This window comes from Odocoileus virginianus, chromosome 22 (assembly GCF_023699985.2).
Source record: "Odocoileus virginianus isolate 20LAN1187 ecotype Illinois chromosome 22, Ovbor_1.2, whole genome shotgun sequence".
Taxonomy (NCBI): Eukaryota; Metazoa; Chordata; class Mammalia; order Artiodactyla; family Cervidae; genus Odocoileus; species Odocoileus virginianus.
The window spans coordinates 13,099,167-13,123,820 of record NC_069695.1 but is presented as its reverse complement, the minus strand read 5'-3'; the positions used below and the strand labels follow the sequence as shown (position 1 = coordinate 13,123,820).

Genomic DNA, 24,654 nt, shown 5'->3' with positions numbered 1-24,654 from the left:
AACTGGAGAAGGGATAGGCTACCCACTCTAGCATTCTTGGGCTTCCCTTGTGGCTCAGCTGGTGAAGAGGGGGAGGCCTGCGTTCCATCCGTGGGTTGGGAAGGTCCCCGGGATAAGGGAAAGGCTGCCCACTCCAGTATTCTGGCCTGGAGAATTCCATGGACTGCATAGTCCATGGAGTCGCAGAGTCGGATATGACTGAGCGACTTTCACTTTCATCAGTGTTCTCTTCTAAATGGCCAAACACATCATATAAACCTTCAAGTCCATTCCCATGCACTCTGGTCCTGGAGGGAAGGGGAAGGGGACCAGAAGACTGGTGCAGTGTAAGCAGAGATTTACCTGATCCTGTTTTCAGCCCTGCATCTCACCCTGGCCCACCCTCGACCCCACAGTCTCCAAGGCCTTGATGTTCACAGGTCCACTCTCCCAGAGTAAACCTCCTCTCCTGCCTCACCGAGGGTGCTCATCTGGCTGCTCAGGGTGGGGAGGGTTTCTGGGCTTCCAGCCACTTTCCCAGCTTTGAACCAATTCCTTGCTCAGACTTGCCCCACACCTCACTACCTCTCTGCTCAGTGTCTCTAAGCCTTGAGTCTTTGAGGTCCTCTTACAGGATGAATTCTGGTTTTTTTCTTTGCACTGATTTTAGCACAAACGCTCCAACCTCTTCACAGATCTTAGATTACTGTACTCTCTCATCCACCAGTGTCTCTTCTACCACTCTGGTGGGTTTATTCCAACTTCATTCCTCTTGAGTGGGGCTTTGAGAGATATCAACTAATACATGATTAATCTGCTGTTTAGAGTCTCTTTATTTTTTTAAAAGTAGACTAAAAGTATATCTAAGTTCATAGGGTTATAGGAGACTAACCTGTTAGTCATTGATGAAAATTTTAACTTAATTCCACGTGTGATATTTTCTTCTAAAGCAGAGGTCAAAACTGAAATGCCTATAGAACTTCGAGCATAGTAACACATGGGTAAAGTAAGGGAAGGAGAGGTGGGGACTGTGGCCAACTGCAGAGGCCAGAACTGTCTGAAGGACACAGCAGTGATCCGGGTCCAACTGAACACGGAAATGCAGACCTTCTGACCTTCCCAGGAAAACGAGCCATGGATTTGCATTTGCCATCTGATAGTTCAGACACTGGCAGTTCAGGTTCTTCACCCGATTCACCCACAGCACTCGTTCTGGCCATCAGATGCCTTCCCTGATGGACTAGTTACCTAAAGGAACAGCAACTTCATGCTCACTGGCTCTATTCTTCATCACTTGTCAGTAGCTCCCCTGCGTTAAGCAGCCGTGTGTACAGTCGATTGTTTACCCCACCTGAATGTTAGACCACGGCTGTGGTACTTTCTGCCACTGCTGCTGAATGGATGAAATGACACAGACCACAGTCTGAGCACTGTATGTGCTTCAGAGGCTGGACGCTGCTCCTGTTCCGAAGCCTTCCGCTCACTGCACATCAGCTCTTCTCTGGGGGCATTTACACCACCACCGTGAACTTGCCAAAGCTCTGTGGACTTTTGAGGTGCACTGTTGATCTGCCTTTTTTTTTTTTTTTTCCATTTATTTTTATTAGTTGGAGGCTAATTACTTTACATCATTACAGTAGTTTTTGTCATACATTGAAATGAATTAGCCATGGATTTACATGTATTCCCCATCCCAGTCCCCCCTCCCACCTTCCTCTCCACCCAATCCCTCTAGGAGTCGGAGCTACAGTCTGCTCGGTCTTCCGTGCTGCTTTACTCCCAGTGGGCCTTTAAGAAATGCTTCGATTTCCTCAGGCACAGGAGCCATTGAAACAAGCAGGCACTGAGATGTGTGTGACATTAAATACTGGGAAAAGATACTGAAATCTGTTTCATTTTAATAGATGCTGTTTGAATTACGATAAACAATTTCTGGTACTTGGGCACCTCGCCTCTCAAAGACAGCAGCATACTTTGGGTAGCAGGTGGCTGGTGTAACACAAAGTTAGCAAAGGCCTTGTGCATTTATTCTGGGCAAGAATTTTGTGATTTATATCCAAGAAAACTCTCTAATACAAACTTGACTCCATGCAGATAACTGTTAACAGGACAAAGGGACTCTGCCACCCAAGGCAAGTGTTTTAATGAAACACATTAGTGCAGTTTTAAAAATTCTTTATTATAGGTACCCAAGGACTTGAGTTTCATCCTACATGAACCACCAGTGATCCAAAACCAACTGAACATCATCAACACAGGTGTGATCTGACTTTCCTGTACAGTTCACTCCTGTAATTTTTCAATGTGGGATTAGGGTTAGGGGACGACAACTGTCACTCCAGGGGAGTCTGTGACATCCACAGCCATAGGTGTTTGATGGAGCTGTCGCTGAAGGAGGTGGGCAAGCCCCCTTTTTTCGGGGCATCGTAATCTGCTCTGAGAGGGGTGGAATGGTGGGTACGCAGAGTTACTGCAGAACGAACTAATTCTGGATGGTGAGTGTGAAGTGGGCACAACTGTGTCTCCTCCAGGACTGGCCCTTCGCCCATCACACCAAGCATGCACCTGGCTCACAGCAGACGTGCAATAACCACCTCCCGACAGTGGATGTTCTCTAATGCCCCTTCTAGTCCTAAGGGGTCACTTGGTCCCTTTCTGGGGCCAGGACAGGATTACAGTAAAGCTGATACAAACACCATCCTTGGGGTCAGTACCAAAAGATAGTCTTTGAAATATAATGGCTGGAAAAGTCCTTTACATACTTTGGTTATTAAATCTCCTCCATGAGGCCCAACGCAGACCAACCCAGTGAGCTGGGAATGTTTCTAGTAATTTCAACCTAAACCAAGATTCCTATTTATCCTCACAGACTTCACACTGTGGACAGGTCAGTTAGAAAGCCCTCTATAATGTCTGTTAAATAAATAAAATGGTAAACTAAGGTTTGAATGGCCTCCAGGGCCACGTGAGAGTGGAGGAAAGTGGAGCAGCCATTTCTCTTGGTGGGGCTGGGTGCACACGGCATCTTACCCTCTCGGGCCACTCACCTATCAGCCATGTCTACTGCGTGGCTTTAGCTCTAACCTGTCCCCAGAGTGTCAGAGTCATTATTTAAGTGTCTAATGGGCCTCTTCTATGTACAGCAAGTCTAAAATGAAACTTATTTTCTCCTCCCTACCCACAGCTATACATTCTAGCATTAAATTCTTCTAACATTTACAGCTAAGTTTGATTGGTCCGGTGACTGCCTGAGTGCCTGTTCTGTGCAGTAGCAGACACAGTCCTGTCTGGTGGGAAGAGGAGATGTGAAGGTCCAAGTGTAATCTAACAAGTGCTCGGCATGAAGGAAGGGACACTTCCTCCATTCTGCAGGCAGGACCATGTCACAGAACAGGCACACAGGACCTTCACACTGCCTTGGGCATCCTCCTTGGCCCTCCAGGCCAGATCCTTCTCTTATACACTTATTTCCTAGCAGGCACTTCACACACAGCAGCAAGCAAACACTTGAGAATGCCTGGGCCAAGAATTTGCTGTCCCAGGTGCTGGGGAACAGGCCACAGGTGAATATACCAGCAGCCTCTGCTTGCACGCGGGACCTCCCTCTTTGCAGCTCTGGTCTGAAGGAGTTCAAACATTGTAGAATGTCTCTTTTTTTAAATTCTCAGGAAGACCTTCCCCACTGAACTGACTATACAGATGAACTCTACCAAACTTTCCCAGATGGTTAAATGCAGACACTCCTATATCTGCATGTCATCATCGCAAACGTGGGACACTTAGCATCTGACTGATTCTCTTCAAAGTCCTTACTATGTGTGCTGTGCATTTAACTCTCACAACACGCCTGCGTGGTGGGCACCATGGGCACTCTACGAAGAGGCAGGAGAGGCTAGGGGAGTGGTGGCTAGGGTCGCGGAAGGGGCGAGCTGGAAGTGCTGGCCGGGCTCTGCGCCCCTGCCACTGCCCTCCTCCCAGCACTCCTGTCTTCTGCACTCTGGCACGTCCAAGGACTAAGTCCGGGCATCTGCACAGTAAGAACAGCATTCAGCAAACGGCCAGGAGGGGCAGTGGCCATTCAGCTTTGCCCCCTCCCACCTAAGACCAAGCTGATCTCTAAACAAGCATCAAAACCCGAAGCTCATCAACACCGCTGTGTGCTTCGGTATGGGGAGCACCAAGATGATGGACAATTACATGCTGATAATCCAGGGCCCAAGAGCCCAGTTAAACAACTGCAAAGGCCCAAGATCATCAGCGTATGCAAATGCACAAGGAAAGTCATTACTTTCAGTCCCCTTCATTCTGGTGGGTTTAACATGAGAAGAATCATCCATGTTACAAGGCAAGATTTCATTTTACAGTTGTGGTAACCAAGTACATAAAAGCTTGAATCTGTCCCAATAGCTTCTGAAGGATTTTTCCCACAGTGTCAGAGGCAAAAATAATGAAATCTTGCAAACGTACAGTTAATGGGGCCCGGGTGGACACTAACCTCAAAAATGCATGGTCTGTAAGACATTAAAGGCTTGATTTTAGTTTCTGCAGTGTTCCTGTTAATAACAATGTCTAATTAAAACATCTGTGAAATACTGATAGTTTTAATTTTACATAAAATTTCCAAAACAACTGTTACACAGTATAATAGGTATCTGCAATGAATAGGTTATTAATGGAAATATTATTTTAAATTAAAATCAGGTTCTAAATTTAAATTAGTCATCTCTGGTTAATGAAGAGAAAAAGAAGTCACCCAGGCTGGGAATAATACAGTAGCTAATCTAGTTTTCAACATCTGTGAAAGCAAATCCACTCCATCACTTGGGCTAAAGGACAATTTATTTTGCTGCTTCTGTCCTGTACTCTCCACTCGGCCCTTCTGACAGACTTCACAGCTGAACTCAGTGTTGAAACTACAGCTTAATGCACCCTTTAGTACAGTACTTTATAACTTACAAACAGATACCATTCAACTTTAGTCAGCCTGAACCCCACCAACTTACCAGTGAGGAGAGGGCAGAGAACGCGAGGCTCCCTGCGGCAGACTCCTCCAGCCCCGCTAACCTGATGAATATTTTAAAAGTAACACTCAATCTCAGCTTCCCCTCTCCTTGGATCTCATCTTCTTTTACAAAATAAAAGGGATTAGCCAGGCTGAGTGGCTGGCTGCAATTCAATACCTTTCTTTCTAATTACTGCACAATAAAAGGGGCTTAACTGGTGAGCAGCGCTGAGTGGTCTGTCTAGGCCGGCGCTGAGTGTGTTGAGGGATTCATTCCAGTCGATGAAAAGCTGCATTTCAAGTTGCTTCAGATGGTTCACAGCAGATGCTGCAGAATGTGGTCCACGGCATGCGGGAAGCTCTCACAGGTTAAGTAAGGAGCTGGGTTAATTTTGTCTTCGTCTGCTGCTCGATATTTCCCTGAAATGAAAGTAAAGCCCGTGAACAAAGGCCACTGTCAGAACGCCAGAGTGATCACGGCCTGTGAGCACCTGGGCCCCCACAGGCCGCCCTGACAGTGCTGAGAGAATCGGGGGCTCCACAGTCCCCAAAGCACCTTTCATCCAGGCTTCAGGATGCCACGAGGCAACCCAAAGCCGGATGTGTTTAGCATTTCCCAGGCCCTCTGGTCTCTCAGCAACGGATGCCGGATCCCAGGTACTGGGTCACCTGACAGTTAAGGGTGCCCTGAAATCTCCTCACCTGGTGAAATTCCTTTTCCTCCCCCACCAGCCCTAAAGATATGGACGGTGATTAAATCAATGCTTTTACATGAGACCCAGACCCCACAGGACAGAGGCCTTGTCAGCTCACGGGTGACTGGAAACTGCATGTGCTGCCGCCCAACAGGAAGCCTGTGAACGGGCAAATGAGCGCGCTGGGGCAGGGAGAAACGGATGGTCACGGTATTCACGTGCAGGCTGGCCGGACAGGCTGCCTGGCAGGGCACTGAGGAATTCAAGACCCACAAATGAACAGCCCAGCACAGCAGAGGAAGTGCTCACACAGGGTCACAGAGCTGATCTGACAAATGTACGTCAGGCCACGCATGACCCCCATTTAGACACCCTTAATGTGTCCCAGTGGTCTTCAGAGAGAACCCCAAATGTCCTGTTGCCTACCAGGCCCTCAGTCACCCAACTCAGCACCCCTTACACGGTGGGCATGCTGCAGCACTTGTTAAATGAAAGGAAGGAAGGGAAGAAGGGACGGAGGGAAAGGGGGGCGGAACACTGCTTCAGTCAAGGCCCTGGGGATGAGGCCGTCTGCCCGGCGGCCTCGGTGCAGCCTCTGCACTTGCCCTTTCTGCATGCTCTCTCATCCCCCTTTCTGTGAGCCTCTATTTGTTTTTCTGCAATTTCCAGTATTCTCTGCCTAAATCTGGGCTTCCAAACAATAGGCTCACCATTTTCTACAATACAATCCCCTTTGTTTTCTACAACTACCTAAGAGGTTTTGTGCAGCAAACACGAAGCCTGAAAACCCCGAGCCCACAACGTGGCACTGTGGTGGTGACACTGCTCCTGTCCTGCCTTGCTGACTTGTGAATTCCTACAGGAAAGGAGCCAGCATCAAACGCACAAAGGTAAACTTCCCCAGCATCCTCAAGGCACCTGTCCACAGCATGGTCCACACAGCAAACTCTCCTCATTTCCTCTTAAGCTTAAATCCCACTGAGTTATCCTTTGCAAGGTTTCTGCTTGGTATCACAGGTAAGTTAATGACTACTTTTTACTATACCACCCACTTCTTGGATCTAGTTGTCTAAGGACCGATGTGTGAAAGTCAGGGTTCTTAGCCATGGAGAGAAGGGCTTGCAGCATGGTTCTGCTTGGTCTGGCCCTGGGGCTTCTACAAAGTACAAACTGACACAGCGGCTTACGTATGTGTGCAAGTTTTAGCAACCTGCACTGTGTCTGGCATGTGGCAGGTGCTCATCAGTGCTGGCCGAGTGAGTGGAGCAGGCCACCGTCACTCAGGCCTGACTCAGCACGGCAGTCTGTACTCTCCTGGATGAATAAATGTAAACGGAGGCAAAGAATGCTGGAAGCCATGTTGACAACACTGGACAAAGGGTGACCCCATCTCTCCTAGGTCACTGTTTTACATGCTAAACAGAATTAGATTCTGGTCAGGGCTAGACAAAAGTCTTTATTAACAAATCATGGAGCAAATGTATACTGAGCATTTAACATGTGTTACTGAGAAACAAATTGCTCAAGACACTGAGTAAGTGAAAATTTCCATGGTAATTTTCAACACTGGGAAGCCGAGCACTTGTCCACTGCATTCAGCTCAAATCCATCAGTGGGACCAGCAGCTCTGTACGCTTGCAGAACAGTGGTCTTACTTGGGATTTTTTTTTTTCCTGACCAAAGATGAACAGTACAAATGGGCCTGTTTTCATGAGCTGAACTTAGCTACATAACTAAGTTAGACATTTTAGATGTGACTGTGTGGAGCTGCTGGCTTCTCTAAGCCCTCTGTGATGGGCTGACCACAGCCAACGGCCAGTCAGAAAAGAAGGCAGAACCATGGCGAGCAGCTCGGGGGAGCTGGGCCCACAAGACACTGGCGCAGCAGCAGTTTTCATACTTGGTGTAAATCCTTAATTATGTGAGCTAAGAAAGGAAATGTTCACGGCAACGCAAGAATAGAAATAGTTATCTGTGGATTTCCTCAATGACTGGATCATAAAAGGGTGAATGTCAGGAATCTGAAAATTCCGGCACAAGGAAAGATGATGAGTGTGCCTGTTTTTCTTGACTCCCTGATATGTCCCGTCATCCTCTTTTTTGCTTCCATCAAAGCAGAGTCATGTTCCAGGCAAAGTGGTGATCATTTTGAATGAAAAATGTACAAAACAGTACAAAAACAACTGTTAGTTCTAAAGTGACTAGAGTCACCATCTGCAAGGTTCCACCGATTCACCCCTAGACCTTCTGCATGAGAAGACTGCTTCCCTCTTCGTTCACACTGTGTGTGCGTTCAGTTGCACAGTTGTGTCTGAGTCTTTTGCAACCCCATGGACTGCAGCCCACCAGGCTTCTCTGTCCATGGGATTCTCCAGGCAAGAAAACTGGAGTGTGTTGCCATTACCCACTCCAGGGGATCTTCCTGAACCAAGGATCTCTTGCGTCTCCTGCACTGGCAAGCAGATTCTTTACCACTAGTGCTACCTGGGAAGCCAGCCCCACGCACAGGGCCTGGGAAGTACCTCTTATTCAATTATAGAAGCATCTCGTGTTTTTTGTTTGTTTTTAAATTCAAAATGGCTTTCATGCAACCACATTTTCTTGAACAAACATCACAGTCATGAGTAAATATACATTTTTCTAAAAATTTCCTGGTGGCAGGTCTTCTATGACTCTTTAAATCCTCCCTTTTCTGGACAACCTGTATGAAGCCAGGAATATGAACTCAAAGAGCCATTTATGGAATCTTCTGCTGTTATTGTTCAGTCACTACTCTGACTCTCCCCATGGACTGTAGCCCACCAGGCTCCTCTGTCCATGGGATTTTCTAGACGAGAATACTGGAATGGGTTGCCATTTCCTTCTCCAGGGATTTCCCAACCCAGGGACTGAACCCAGATCTCCTGCATACGCAGGCAGATTCTTTTTTTTTTTTTTTTCCCGCAGGCAGATTCTTAACTGCTGGGCCACCAGGGAAGCCCACAGAAACCCTTATCTGCTATTTAATTGATCAGAGTCTGATGACAATTCTTGGAACGGACCCCTGGCTGTGTCATCCTCAAACATGTGCTATTAGTTCTAAGCTCAGCAGGTACCCTCTGGCGGCAGGTGTGGGGGAGACCTGTTCACTTTATCTGGAAACGCTGATCACGTTCTCAGCACAAAAGTACACGCCCACCCACAGCTGTCATGCCTTGTCTTTCCTTACCTTGAGAGGATTTTATTCATCACACTCCACACTGGAAAATGGCACAGAGCTACCAGGGAGCAGTCCAGCCCCATCATCTATAAACAGCCCAAAGAGGTGAAGGGCTCTGACAGAATCTCAGAGTCAGTGTACAGCTGAGACCTAGACCCAAGACACCTAACTGGTCTGCTGTCATCATGATACTGTATTAGCTGAGGCTTCGCCATTAAGTTCTTTCCCTTTCCTTAAATATACTTGAGGGACCACACCCAGTTTACTTAATTTTGATATAGGAAATTGTTACTAAAACAGTACATGAAAAGACAAGAAAAAAATTTTTTTATGTGTGTTTTTAAAAGAACATTAACACAAAGTTATCACTTAGCTAGTCAGTCCCCAAAGAGGTCAATATCATTATTTTACAGCTAGTGCAAAAAGAAAGGATATTTTTACAGAGCACCATGATCAATGGTTTTTTGGTCAACTGGTGATTTGTATATCCATAAAATCATATAAAGGCTAACTATCTTGTATATGACTATCTCTGAGAAAGTGTGAAAACACCTCTGAACTCGGATCTGATCTTCCTAGCTCACATCGTCTTTCTTCCCTGCAATCCTATGCCCACTTTATTTTTGCTCTGTGGCAGAAAAAGAATTAAAGTACCCAGTGGGCTTTGCCATTTTTTCAAAGACTATTCTTTAAGAATGGTGTACTCTACCATTCTGTTTCAGAGAAAGCTTGTACAGAAGATACGTACCTGTCTTGACTAAGATGCCCCGCATGCCGGCATTCTGAGCCCCACCAACATCATCTCTGCAGTCCTAGAAAAGCGTGACGAAGTGTTTAGTCCAGTGTCTTCAATGAGCCCGCCAACCAACCAACCTACCAGCAATTTATCAGGCTGGGATGGCCAACTGCAATCCCATGTTTTTTCTTAAAACCAGAGCGAGGGAGGTATAAAAAAGGATAAACCCATGTGTAATAGTCTGAGGGAGCACACCAACTGGAAAGGGAAGCACCACAGAGGTAGAGGTAAAAACAGAGCAGTAACCCTAGTAACCAAACATGAAAAGGGCAGTGACAGGCCTTCACGTTTTGCCACATGTCCATCTATCTCTTTTTTAAAAATATTTTTTATTTTTATTTACTTGTTTCCACCAGGTCTTAGTTGCAGCATGTGGGATTTAGTTCACCGACAAGGGATCAAACCTGGGGGTCTCCTGCATTGGGAGCAGAGTCTCAACCACTGGACCACCAGGGAAGTTCCCATCTATCTCCTTTTAAAGCAGATCATAGAAAAAAGGTATTTTATCATTTGGCAGCTCTTAAGGCAAATGATCCAACTGCAGGGCAGTAAGTGAACTAGGTTCAGAAGACAGCTCTCATGCTGCCCACGTAAGACATTATCTTTACTTTTCATCCAAGTGTCAGTAATAGGAGGAAGCCAGTCAGATCATATACTTCAACAGATTCTGAGACTGTCTTCACACTTAGGAATTACAGACCAGTTTAAAAGGGAAGCTCTTGTTTTTCAATTCTTACTCAAGATAGGGGTGAATATACTCAGCTAATTGTGATAAACGCAAGGCAATAAAAATTCAAGAACTGGGAGAAACATCAATAAAATCAATCCTGCCATCTCATGTCTAGAAGCAGAATTTATTCAGATCATGCTCAAAGAAAAACTTTACCCTTAAAATCATTTATGTAATTTAACAACAACCCTTGGAAATGAGTCTCAGAAGTTCTGTCAAAACCTTCACTCAAGGTCTAACTTAAAACCTTTTCTGTTGCATCTAAACCTGCCTTGTTGAAGCAGGCAAGACGGGGGAGAGGGAAAGGAAGAAGGAGGTGGGAAAAAGTAGACATGAAAAGGGAGGGAAAGCTATCCCTCTCTCAGACAACAACCCTCCGTGCAGCTGAATTCTGCTATCGTGTGCCCTTCCCACCTTCCATGTTGTGCCAATAGCAGGGTCTCTAGGGACAAAGAATTCTGCAATCTCCAGGCTAAGGTAACCACTTTCTTGAATACACATTTGCCTAGAAAAGTCAGCTAAAGGCCTGCCAGAGGGACAAGTTGTTGCTGAACAGATGGTTTTCCAAGCATTATCCTGGGTCCAGTGATACCCCAGCAGGTGCCGGTGCGGCAACCTGGCAATAGAAGCAGGCAGTCAGGAAGACTGCGGCCCTGAGCAGCAGCGCAGCTCGCCGCAGCGGGGCCGACAGCCGCTCCCGGAGGGGGCCTGGGCCTCGAGCCCTACTTCCAGCCCTGCCGCTCAGCGGCCTGGGACTTCCGCCGTGAGGCCTGCCTCTCTGGGCCAAGGTTTCTCAGCTTATAAGTGAGGAGGTTTGGACCGGACAATCTTGATGGTCCCTTCCAGCCCAAGGCATTATTATTTAAAATTGAAACATAATCCTTGCCACCTACTGACCACAAGGTACTGTGCTTTCTAGTACTTTTGCCTAACAGCACACACAGAAAATAATGTTTTCCCAGTAAGTTCAGCCTCTCAGTCATCTTCGACTTTTTGTGACCCCATGGATTGCAGCACGCCAGGCTTCCCTGTCCATCACCAACTCCTGGAAATTATTCAAATTCATGTCCATCGAGTTGGTGATGCCATCCAACCGTCTCATCCTCTGTCGTCCCCTTCTCCCCCTGCCTTTAATCTTTCCCAGCATCAGGGTCTTTTCAAATGAGTCAGTTCTTCCCATCAGGTGGCCAAAGTATTGGAGCTTCAGTATAAGTCCTTCCAATGAATATTCAGGACTGATTTCCTTTAGGATGGACTGGTTGGATATGCTTGCAGTCCAAAGGACTCTCAAGAGTCTTCTCCAACACCACAATTCAAAACCATCAATTGTTCGGTACTCAACTTTCTTTACAGTCCAACTTTCACATCCATTCATGACTACTAGAAAAACCACAGCTTTGACTAGACGGATCTTTGTTGGCAAAGTAATGTCTCTGCTTTTTAATATGCTGCCTAGGTTTGTCACAGCTTTCCTTCCAAGGAGCAAGCATCTTTTAATTTCATGGCTGCAATTACCATCTGCAGTGATTTTGGAGCCCCTCAAAATAAGGTCTCTCACTGTTTCCACTGTTTCCCCATCTATTTGCCACGGAGTGATGGGACCAGATGCCATGATCTTAGTTTTCTGAATATTGAGCTTTAAGCCAACCTTTTCACTCTCCTCTTTCACTTTCATCAAGAGGCTCTTTAGTTCTTCTTCACTTTCTGCCATAAGAGTGATGTCATCTGCGTATCTGAGGTTATTAATATTTCTCCCGGCAATCTTGATTCCAGCTTGTGCTTCCTCCAGCCCAACGTTTCTCATGATGTACTCTGCATATAAGTTAAATAAGCAGGGTGACAATATACAGCCTTGACATACTCCTTTCCCAATTTGGAACCAGTCTGTTGTTCCATGTCCGGTTCTAACTTTTGCTTCCTGACCTGCATACAGATTTCTCAGGAGGCAGATCAGATGGTCTGGTATTCCCATCTCTTGAAGAATTTTCCACAGTTTATTGTGATCCACACAGTCAAAGGCTTTGGCATAATCAGTAAAGCGGAAATAGATGTTTTTCTGGAACTCTCTTGCTTTTTCAATGACCCAATGGATGTTGGCAATTTGATCACTGGTTCCTCTGCCTTTTCTAAATCCAGCTTGAACATCTGGAAGTTCCCGGTTCACGTACTGTTGAAGCCTGGCTTGGAGAATTTTAAGCATTACTTTGCTAGCGTGTGAGATGAGTGCAGTTGTGCAGCAGTTTGAACATTCTTTGGTATTGCCTTTCTTACCAGGGTAAACTGACAATGTGCTCATAGCCAAAGGTCACTGGCTAGGACATCTGGTCACCAGGGCCAGTCCTGCCACTCAAAGGCCTGGGCAATCATTATCTTTAGCTATCTGTGGCAAATTGGTAAGTTCTTCCATAAAGCATATACTAGGAAAAAAAAAATCAATAGTGAGAGAACTCTTTAGGTACAGGTGGTCTCTGCATTAATAAATAGTAAAAAAAAAAAAAAATCTAAGTTTTCTTCAAAAATACATATAAAGCATTTAACTGTCTTGCATCTGATGGTCTTTTGAACTGTATATATCTCATCACACTATGAAGACTGTCAGAAATAATCAACATCTCAGTTCTTTAGAATACCAGTAAACAACTACTGGAAAGCCTGCTTTATGGGCGGCCCCTCATCACCATCTGACCATCACCAGTAATGGGTCCGCTTGTGTTTCGAAGCAGTGCTTTGAAGCTGGCTCCTTCCAGCAGGACAGGTGACCCCAGGGCACCTCCTGTGCCCTTCTACTTACATCTCCAATCATCACGGTCTCCTCGGGTTCACAGCCAGTGCCCCGCAACGCCTCCAGAAAGAACGTTTTCTCTGGTTTCCCCACGACCGTGGCTTTGGTATCTGTGGCGTACTCTAAAGCAGTCACAAATGGTCCAGGCCCCAGGGCTAAGCCATCTTTCCTCTTGTAATACCTGGCTTTGTGGATTGCTATCAGAGGCGCTCCATCCAGGAGTAACCTACAGAGACAGAGACAATGGTAATTGGCTAAAAGCAAGGCTTTTTTATGAGAGGAAAAGAATGTCAGACTTACAAAGTGGTTTTATTCACTCACAGAAACAACTAGTTTCATATTAACTTTTAATGACTTGCTGTCTTCTAATGAATTTGCTACGAACTGCTGGGAATTACACTCAGATACACTAAAGAAAGGTGATAGATTATTAAATTTGGGATTGCTTCAACCTTTTACCTTTAGTGGTTTCAGACACTTTACCCAAATCATCAGGGAAAGAGAATTAAGAGAAGTAAAGCTAAATAAGACACTCGAGGGAAGAAGCTTAACTTAATGAGACAAGTTGTTTCAACCTCCCCAATGGTAAGCAGGAGGCTCCGGAGCCTTTAACAATATGACTCAACTGCTGTGCAGTGACACGTTTAGCTAACTCCTAAAATACCTGGCTCCCTCTTTTCTCTACTCCAAAATGTAAGATTCTAATTCAGAAATTTCATAGAGCATTTTACAAATATTTTCTGCTTGTATCATCCCCTCTTCATCTCACCCTTTGACTGCTTCTGCTGTTACTCTGAAAATCAGGCCATTTTCACTGAAGGACAAAGCAGCAAGGCTTAAGGGGAAATGTCAAGTCCCTTCCTTTTTCCTGATGGAGGACAAACACACCAACTGAAAGGGCATGAAGAGTTTTCTCGTTAGAGAACCAAACTGCATACAGTTAAGGATCCTCATTAGTGACTCAGGCAAAACATAACAAAAGAAACTCCCCAAGCCCCACCAATCCCATCCGCAAATAATCTGCCTTCCATCCCCACACTGCAGCCTACATACAGTCACACAGCAAAGAGTCACACACCCATTATCATCGCATCATATACGGGACATGATAGTCTTCCTAAGCTGCTTTTAACCAATGGAATAAATGATCTCACTAGCTTAATTTACTTTAAGTCATCTACTTAGTTAAAATATTTAGTATGTCCATTGAGGCAGAATTCATCACATCTTACCCTCCACAATTATGAGTAATTAAGCGCTCAACTATGAAACTGCTAAATTATTCTTGTCAGTGGGCATGGAAATGCCTTCCTGTGGGAGATGCAGGATTCAGACATTTATGATTAAATATTTTATTAAGTAAAAACCAATACTGGCCTATTACAGGGCCTTATTGTTAGTTACTATGAATTGCTCACAGCACAGGATGGATCCTTCAAATTATTCTCTAATATTAATACAAATTTATTTCTTAAGCAGATCTTAAAATCCAACGGTTAGGAAACCTGATAAGGCCACTATGCTGGCCCTAAAGAACCACAGCTGATCGAAACGAGAGAATAATGAGTGATTTATCTATCTCCCCTCTTGTCACCCTGCACCCAATCCCATTTATTTGCTACTCTACCACGGAACTGGAATTCTTTATGCAGCAGACCTCAAAATTGCTTTTCACTTACACAGCTAAACTAAAAACTCATTTGATTTAGCTTTGTTAATATTTTATTATATATTAACTGGGTATAAGACTTATCAGCTTGATTGATGTGTGTACTTAATTCCCAGGCAGTGCTTTAGTGCCTTCCCTGGAAGGGTTGAAACTGTGGGTTCCTCTGCATTTCTCTAAATGGGAACTGGTTCCACATGGGCCTGGAGAAGATAGGCATCTCTCAGGGAAGTGGTTCCTGCTTCTGTCATTCTTCTCTGTATAGCAGAAGATTTATTGAATCTTAGCAAGAGCCAAGGCATGTTCAGGATAGACTGAAAGGTAAATTATTTTCTAGGACACAGATTAAAAGTTTTTTTTTTTTTAATAGTTAACACTTCCAAAAATGAAAGAAAATAGACACCATACTACTTAGAGGTGTTTGTACATTTCCTAGGCAGGGCAATTGATTTCTTTGTTATCAGAAGTAACATGTCAGCAAGAAATCTGAGGATTTTCTATCTCTATTTGACTGTAAGTCCATTGAGTTACAAGAAACAAGGAAAAAAGGCATCAAGAAGGCCTCATGCAGAAATCCTTGGCTATAAACTCCATGTAGGCCAAGGGAAAAAACTACAAAAAAGACCTAGCCAGGAAGCACATTATTGAAAGGGATGGTAAAGAACACAAAGTCCAGCACACTCCATTTTACAAGATCATCCAGCAATGCCAGCGGAGACCAAGGAGAGCAGGAACCCCAGAACTCCAGAAAACCACTTTTCTAAGAAGAAAAAAAAAAAAAGCAACTTTTTACCATTTCTGCTGAAGATGGAGCATGTGGAAATGAATTACATGGCAGCTTAAGCAACTGCCAGAAGCTTCCCATTTGCCCAATGTCAAACTAGTGAGTCCTTTTTTTCCCACTCTCAAATGACTCTCCCCCAATCTTTCTCAGCTTAGTAAATTCACCCCACTGCTCAAGCCAGAAACCCAGCAGTGATCCTTGATTTTTTACTTTCCCTCACCCTTCCATATCCCTTTATTATCCAATAACTTCCAAGTCCAAAAAAAAATAAAAACGTCTCCAGTCTTACTTTCTCAGCTGAACCTCTGCAATAGTCAACTTGTCTTCCTGCTTTCTGCTGTTGCCCTATTATATCAACCCGTAGTACAGGCAATAGAAGGAGTTTTAAAAATACAGGCAAGATTATGTATGTCCCTGCTCAGCTTAAAAAAAAATAACCTCTTACTGCAAAGAGTACAAAATCCAAAGTCCTCTCTGCAGCCAGTGAGGTCTGGCTTCATCTGGCCACCGTTTACATCTCCAATCTCAAGACACCTTCCCTATTGTTGACTACATACCAAAAAGGTCAAACAAACTCTTTCCTGCTTCAGCCCCTACACACGGTGTTCCCTCCTCCTGAAACACTGCCCCATACTTTGCACAGGGCTTTCTTCTGCTCACCTGTCAGATCTCAGCTTGAAGTCAGCACACAGAAGCCGCCATTGCCAATCTCCCTACAAAGTGGACTTCCTCCTCACAGTTCAGCTCCATCTCATCTTTTTTCCTTTCTATCAACTTTCCATAGTTGATAATTCTTACTCAGCTGAGTTGGGTTTGTCTTCCTCGCTAGCATATAATCTCCACTATGCCCATCAGTTTTGTTCATCACTGTATTTCTTACTTAAAAAAAAAAAAAAATCCAAATAAAAATGAAGCCGTGGGGCACTTCTCCGGGGGCTCAGTGGTAAGGAGTCCACCTGCCAATGCAGGAGACGTGAGTTCGATCCCTGGGTTGGGAGGATCCCACGTGCCGCAGAGCAACTAAGCTCATAGGCCACAACTACTGAGTCTGGGCTCTAGAGTCCAGCAACTGCAATTACTGAGCGCACACACCACAGCCACTGAGGCCCACGCGCTCTTGAGCCTTTACTCTGCAACAAGAGAAGCCACCACGATAAAAAGCCCACACATCACAACTAGAAAGCAGCCCCCACTGGCCCCAGCTAGAGAAAAGCCCACACAAAGCAATGAAGACCTAGCACAGCCAAAAAATAAAACAAATAAATAAAATTATAAAAAAAAAAGCCCAAACAAACTCTGGGATCTTTCACTAGACACTTACTGAATAAATTCATTAATGGATGAAGCACTGTATGCCTCAGTATCCTTATCCTGATCTATAACATGGAGAATAATGCTTACCTTTTTGGGGAATAAAGATGGTATATGTAAACTTTTTCATAATATCTGACAGTAATGATAATTATTTTTATTCATAAATATGGGAAGAGTAGTGTCTGTGCTACTTAAAATAAGTAACAGCAAATCACTTCACATTTTTGGGTCTTGGTTTCTTATCAAATGAAGGAACTGAATCAGATTAGGTCTTTCAACCTCAACACCTTTGATATTTTTTACTGAAAAATGCTTTATTGTGAGAGGAGGCTGTCTTATACCCTGTTGGATGTTTGGCAGCATCTATGGCCTCTACCCACTAGATGTCAGATGTACTCTTTTCCCCCAGTTGTGACAACCAACAGTGTCTCCATACATTGGCAAATGTCCCCCTGGGAGCAAAAATGTCCAGAGTTGAGAACAGCAACTAGAGGATGCCAAAATCTTGACCTTCATGGGCTTCCCTGGTAGTCCAGTGGTTAAAAATCTACCTGACGACGCAGGGGACACGGGTTTGATCCCTGATCTGGGAAGACTCCACCTGCGGTAGGGCAGCTAAGCCTGTGCCCCACAACTACAGAGCCCGTTCCCTGGGCCCATGCTCTGCAACGAGAGAAGCCACGGTAATGAGAAGCCTGTGCACCACAGCTAGAGAGGACCCCCACTTGCCACAACCAGAGAAAGCCAGGAGGCAGCCACAAAGACCCTGCACACACCCCTCAAAAAACCAGAATAACAACCAAAAAACTGGACGCTCAATACAATTAAAACAAAAACCAATCAATCTGACAAACACAAACTACCAAAAGTTCAAATCAAACAATAGCAAATCATTAAATATATCAAGAGAGAATCCCATCAACACTTAATTGAAACCCCCAGAATATCTCCAATGTCATATTAACACAGCAATTTTCTCACTTATAGTAGGCTACCAACTATCACCACTTCTGTTTGGTATTGTAGTTGGGGTCCCAGAGAGTATAATAAAGAAAAAGAAATGAAAATACAAAGACTGGTAGGGGAGAAGTAAAATTGTCATTATTTGTGGTTGACACAATTATCTATGCAGACAATTCAATTCAAAAGATTTTACAAATAAATTATTAGAATTAGCAAGTGAATGTAAGGTGAATGAATAAACACAAGGTTAACATACAAAATCTCAATTATATTTCTAAATATTAGCAATGAACAATTAAAAACAAAATTTAACAAACTACTACTTACAATCACATCAAGCAGGAAACAGAGGATTAACTTAACAAAACAACTAACCTATACTCTAGAAATTGCAAAACACTTTTGAAAAATGTAAAAATAAAACCGAAATAAACGGAGATATATTCCATTTTTATACACTGGCAGCACATTATTATTCAGTAAGTTCTACCCAAATCTGTAGATTTAATGAAGGACCAATCAAACTCCTAGTGAGCCTATTTTTTCAGTAGAAACAGACAAGTTGATCCCAAAATTTACATGGAAAGGATGTAGAATCTTAAAAAGGACTGAGTTAAAGAATGTATGCTATCAGGCATTAAGATTTATTGTAAAGCTGTAGTATTCAAGACAGTGTGAAACTGCACAAATATGAAACACAGCCACACTTATTTAGTCACTTGATTTATGTCAAAGCACTACAACATCACTGCAATTCTGTGAGGCTCTTTAAAGAATGGATCTAATGCAGTAAATGTTGCATAAACAACGGGATATCTGTAAAGAAAAAGTGAAATTTACTTCACACAATTCATTAAAGTCCACTCAAAACAGGCCCTAGACCTAACTGCTAAAGGTAGAACAATAAAGCTTGCAGAAGAAAACATACGGAGAATATCTTCATGACCCTGAGGTGGGCGAAAATTTCTTAAACACAACAGAAGAAAATACAAACAAATTAAGACTCCCTCAAAATTAAAAACGTCCTGTTCTCATACTGTTAAAAGAATGCAAACCACCGACAGAAATAAGATATCTCTAGGACATATATCCAACCAAAGACTTGTATACATAGCACACACAGGGCTCCAACAAACCTCTAAGGAAACTATAACCCTCAGAAAGGAGAAAAGACTTGAATGGGGAGATCACAAAACAAGTTATCCAATGGCCAGTAAGTATGTGAAAAGGCTTCAACAACACTACTCAGTAGGGAAATACACATTGAAACCCAGTAAGATACTACTAAACACACCAGAAAAAACAGCCACAGTGACATAGACTAAGGAGAGACTAGTGGAACTCTGGTTCCATAAAATCACTGTGGAAAATAACTTAGCAATATAGACTAAAGCTAAGCAGGCACTTGTCCATTGTCCAGTAATTTCACTTCCAGACACAGACCCAGAAGAAATAAATGGGTATGTCCCCCAAAAACATGTAGACGAATGTTCACAGCACCTTTCTTAAGAGCCAAAAATGGAAAAATCCAAATGTCCATTACTGATTGAATAAATTGTGGAACTGCCATACAATAGACTACAATACCACAACAAAAATAAAGAATAAACAAAGCAAAAACAAAGTACCGCTACATGCAATAGCCTGGATAAATCTCAAAAGCAAACAAACAACAACAAAAAAAAAGCTACAACTGTATGATTTCAATCCTATGAAGACTGAAAACTTGCAATATCGACAGAGTAGACGGTTTCCCCGAGGAAGGTGTGGCACTGACTAGAAGAGAGAACCTTTCAGGGTACTGGAAATGCTTTGTATCTTGATCAGAGTGGGGGTTATGCTGCTGTATCTATGTGTCAATTTTTACTGAGTTGTAGACTGACAATCTGTATACTTTACTGTATATCAGTTCAGTTCAGTAGCTCAGGCGTGTTTGACTCTTTGCGACCCCATGTACTGCAGCACGCCAGGCCTCCCTGTCCATCACCAATTCCCAGAGTCCACCCAAACCCATGTCCATTGAGTCAGTGATGCCATCCAACCATCTCATCCTCTGTCATCCCCTTCTCCTCCTGCCCTCAAATCTTTCCTTGCATCAGGGTTTTTCAAATGAGTCAGCTCTTCACATCAAGGTGGCCAAACTATTGGAGTTTCAGCTTCAACATCAGTCCTTCCAATGAACACCCAGGACTGATCTCCTTTAGGATGGACTGGTTGGATCTCCTTGCAGTCCAAGGGACTCTCAAGAGTCTTCTCCAACACCATAGTTCAAAAGCATCAATTCTTCGGGGCTCAGCTTTCTTTATAGTCCAACTCTCACATCCATACATGACCACTGGAAAAACCATAGCCTTGACTAGACGGACCTTTGCTGGCAAAGTAATGTCTCTGCTTTTTAATATGCTGTCTAGGTTGGTCATAACTTTCCTTCCAATGAGTAATATTATACATCAAATTTTAAAAGATCAGTAATATTGTATTTATGTAGTTTACTCACCTAAACCTTTTACTTAGAGTGGCAAGAGTGGCCTTGATCATAAAAGAATCTCCCCAGTTAATTAAAAAATGAGTAGTGACTGACATTAAACTCAATTCTGTATTCTGTGATTTTCAAATTGGCATATAAAGTTTTCTTCTGCATGTACTAATGGAATGCTTTAAATAACTCAAGTTCTTAAGTCTTCAACAATTTCTCATCTCCAGAGTGTTTTATTTTTATAGTCTGGACTTTAATTAAAAAGACTGCATAGCAGCTCTTTCAAAATGGAAAAAGCCCATAGAAATATTTCTAATTTAAGCCCTGCTGCCACACTATTCTAGAATGCCTTATGCCAGGGCTCTTAGACAAGATTCAGGAGTTGCTGTACAAAAGCAGAAACTGATTTCTGTTGTTTTCTCCCCTCCCCTTCTCTTTTTCCCTTTCTAAGGAACTGAATATGTTAACTATAAAACTTTTTATTTTTCTTAATGAGAAGGGGATAGGAAAGCAATCCAACATTCAACAGAAACCATTTATGGGGATAAGAATCTCTTCCCAAAACATAGGAGAAACTGATTTCTGCATACCTCTAAGACTTCTGAAGGATTCTCATACCTTGTAACAATTATGGGAAAGAAGTCATTAACAAAGTGTTCAAAACATAAAACTTTTTCTTTTTTTAAAGCAGCCTTCACCTCTGCATTTAACTGTGAAAGCTGTGCCATCACTTATCTTTAGTGTAACATTTTAATAAGCTCCTCAAGAAGCTGCAGAACAGCTGCTCTTAATTCAGAAAAATATTTTTTTCTGTGAACTTTCCTTAGGTTAAGCAATTCCATGCAGTTTTTTCCCAAAATTCCTGGGGTCCCACAACTATACTTCTGAGAAAACATGTTACAGAAACATAATCATTGCTTAACAAACATGTTCAGAAGTTTCTTAAAAAAATTAACTCATAAAACCTGGAAATAAGCAACAATCAGAAATATACGACACTTTTTAAAGTGGAATATGCTCTGGGAATCAAGTATGTTTTAGAAGAATATTTAAGCATATAGAAAAACTTAAAAGGCAAGTTACCACATAGCATACATACGTTCTCAGTTTTGGCTATATATATGTGCCTGGAAACAAACTAGTCATATGTTAAAATATTAATTGTAGATCTTTTAGGTGGAGAATCATGGGTAATTTTGTTTATTCACATTTCTTTTTTGAGCATTTCAAAATTTCCACAATGATGTATTACTTACTTTTCAGGCTTGCTAATGCTAAATTCATTTAGATTAAGTGATCTGCTTGCCCAGGTAGTGTTTCTCCTAATAGATAACATCAAATTTAATTAAAATTGGTCCATTACTAAAATGCTGAAGCTTTTTTTCCCCTCATAGGTCAGAAGATAAAAATGACCTTCCTACAGGGTGGTATAAGACAACTGAGAAAATGAACGAACTGGACCTACAGGTATTCATATTGATGAATCATACATTATTTCTAGAGAAGAAAGCAAACTGATGAACATATAAAGTATAAAACATGCAAGATAATACTATATATTGTCCAGAAATACTTATGTATGTGTTACAAGTATAAAGAAATGCAATGATAAACACAAAAAAAATTCACAATCCTGATTACTTTTGGGCTTTGGCTAACAAAATTGAGGAGGGATACATATGGGATAGCAAACATGTTGATAACTTGTATTTCTTAAATTGGCTGATAGACATATGGGTATTTATTATATTACACTTTTTACCTTTTAGTACTAGGCAAAAGGAAAAAAAGACAGCAATGGCTTTTAGGATTTGAATGTCTCATAGAATCCAAACCCAAATCACCTTTATTCCCTACTGGTGGTTCCTATCCTTCCCTAAAATCAATCCTTTAAAATTCAATGCTCTCAATTTTATTCAGACATTTTAGACATATTCGTGTAACATGGAAGGCTGATGCATTTGCCTACAGGTAATATGCCTCTAAAGCTAGTATTCAATGCAATAGGATTTAAAATCCAATGTTTATTCGCATTATAAACCTGAATAGTAATTTAACTAATTGGTGGTTCACTTGAGATGTCTATATTTGCTACTCAGAATCCAAACAGCTGTAGTCATGGGTTGGAAGGCACAGTCTCTGTGGACACATCAGTATGCAAAGATGGGCAAGACCTAAAATCCTTCTGTTAACTTTCCACCCAGCTGTTAAGTGCATTTGTGAAATTAGAGTTGACTTATAAGTGCACTATAATGCTTTAAAATGCAGTGTTTAAAAAAATCAATATGGTTAGGGAAGTGTACTAATTAAGACAGCATCCGAGCAATTACAAAGTCAGTATTATGTCAACATACATTTTTATTACCCTGAGTCTAGTATTTATCTAAGACAGAGACCTCCCAACTTCCTATTAAATATGTCCTTCCCAAATTATCAGCTAAAATCAATCAATACCTTCTCCTTGAATTCTGTGGTTCAAGAAATGAATAAACATGTAGCAGGGGGTAAACTCAGAAGTAAGAAATAAGAGCAAATTCTCTATTTCAAATGGAAACTGGTTCTGGTATAGTTACAGACCTTACTTAGGGAGCAGGTGAGATACTCTCCTGTGCCTCTATCCCCAGAGAAGCTAGAACAGAAAACTGAAGTAGGTAAAGGAAGGAAATTTTAGTACTCAAGTTACCTGGCACAGCAGTGGATCTCTGGGAAATAATGTCTACTGAGCAATTATAAAAAGTGAATTTGTTTTTATTTAAACGAAGACTTGACTATCACAGTAACTGAAAGTCACAGACAAAAGCGCATACAGATTGTACATGAGGATAGCGATCTTCAAGATCAAATATTGTGCCCAGATGTGTGAACCTTGTAACAAGTTTTAACATTCTGATTCTACGACATATATTTACATCAAGAAGTGAATTCTACATCAAGTATAAGTTAGAATGATTACTGAATACCTTTGCACTGGTAAGAAAATGATGTTAAATTCCAAAAATTTACTAAGCTGTTAAAGATATCTTTTTTAAGTTAAAGTACCTCTATACAATGTGTAGGACTACTTGTCATAAATTTAACGGCAAATCACACTGCTTAATATCCAACAAGAAGTAAAAGGCAAGATGAAAAATGAAAAGTTTATAAAAATGAAAAATCCAGGGGAAAAATAAAATCAGTCTCACTCTAGAGCAGATCTGCAAATAAATTTTTATTCGATTTATTTTAGGAAGTAGGAGAACCAGTGCGCGGCTTGCCTTTTGGAAACAGCATTGAGAAGTTCCTGCAGGTAAAACACACAGTGAAGATTTATAACAGTTTACCTGTAGGTTACAGTTCTCCAATTTCTACTAACAGCTGCTGGAACACCTCCACTTAGATGCCCACAGTTCAAAGGACCTCACCCCAAACATATCACCTCCTGAGCCCACACAGGGCACGTTCTCCATCACACACACTTAAGACATCTCGACATCCTCCCCAACTCACTGTTCTACTTCACCCCTGACCCAACTGTCTATCAAGTCATGTTGACACTACCAGAACCTAATTCTTCTTCCCTACTGCCAAAAACCCCAGATCAGACTACCATTATCACTCATCAAACACTTTCTTTGAAAGTATGGTCAAACCTGACAACTTTTTTTGATAGCCTGGATTCTTGCTGGAGGGAGAATCACATTTACTATTTTGGGTGAATCAGCCTGGATATTATTTTCCTTCAGAGATCACAGTTAGTGAAGAATCACAGGAGTGACAATAAAAGATAAAACTCTTAGTTTAAGAGCTGCAATTTGACTATGATTTTCTGCCCCAGAATATTGATCCTATAAACCTGAAAAACCACAGTGATCACTGTGTTTTAACATATTGATTACTAAAAAAAAACTAAGACAGTAATAAATATTGTTTAACACTGATCTTGAAGTGATCTTTAAGATATTTGTTCTCATGTACAATCTAGATGGCCAGAAAGTAAAACATGTGTAACCTTACATGACAAAGACTTGAGAAGAAGCTTCCCTGGTGGCTCAGTGGTAAAGAATTTGTCTTCCAATGCAGGAGACACAGGTTCGATCCATGACGGGGAAGATCTCACATGCCTCGGAGCAACTAAGCCCGTGCACCAGAGCCCAGGAGCTCCAACTACTGAAGTCCGCGTGCCACAGGGCCTGTGCTCCACGAGAGAAGCCACCAAAATGAAGCCCTCTCACCAGGACCAGAGGGGAGCCCCTGCTCACCACAACTAGAGAAAGCTTACACAGCAATGA

The 24,654-nt window shown here is 42.5% G+C and overlaps 1 protein-coding gene across 3 annotated transcripts in view; it reads right to left on the bottom strand.

Annotated features, from left to right (window-relative positions):
* Positions 1 to 4,564: 4,564 nt before the first annotated feature.
* The window catches only part of HDHD2 (haloacid dehalogenase like hydrolase domain containing 2), a 41,723-nt gene continuing 21,633 nt past the window's right edge, over positions 4,565 to 24,654 (bottom strand). For all 3 annotated transcript variants that reach the window (XM_020897165.2, XM_020897170.2, XM_070452616.1), the window contains 3 exons: positions 13,193 to 13,409; positions 9,624 to 9,687; positions 4,565 to 5,401 (listed from right to left, as the gene is read on the bottom strand). In XM_020897165.2, the coding sequence (XP_020752824.2) occupies positions 5,298 to 5,401; positions 9,624 to 9,687; positions 13,193 to 13,409 (385 nt within the window). In that variant the 3' untranslated portion in view covers positions 4,565 to 5,297. The remainder of the gene's footprint in view (positions 5,402 to 9,623; positions 9,688 to 13,192; positions 13,410 to 24,654) is intronic.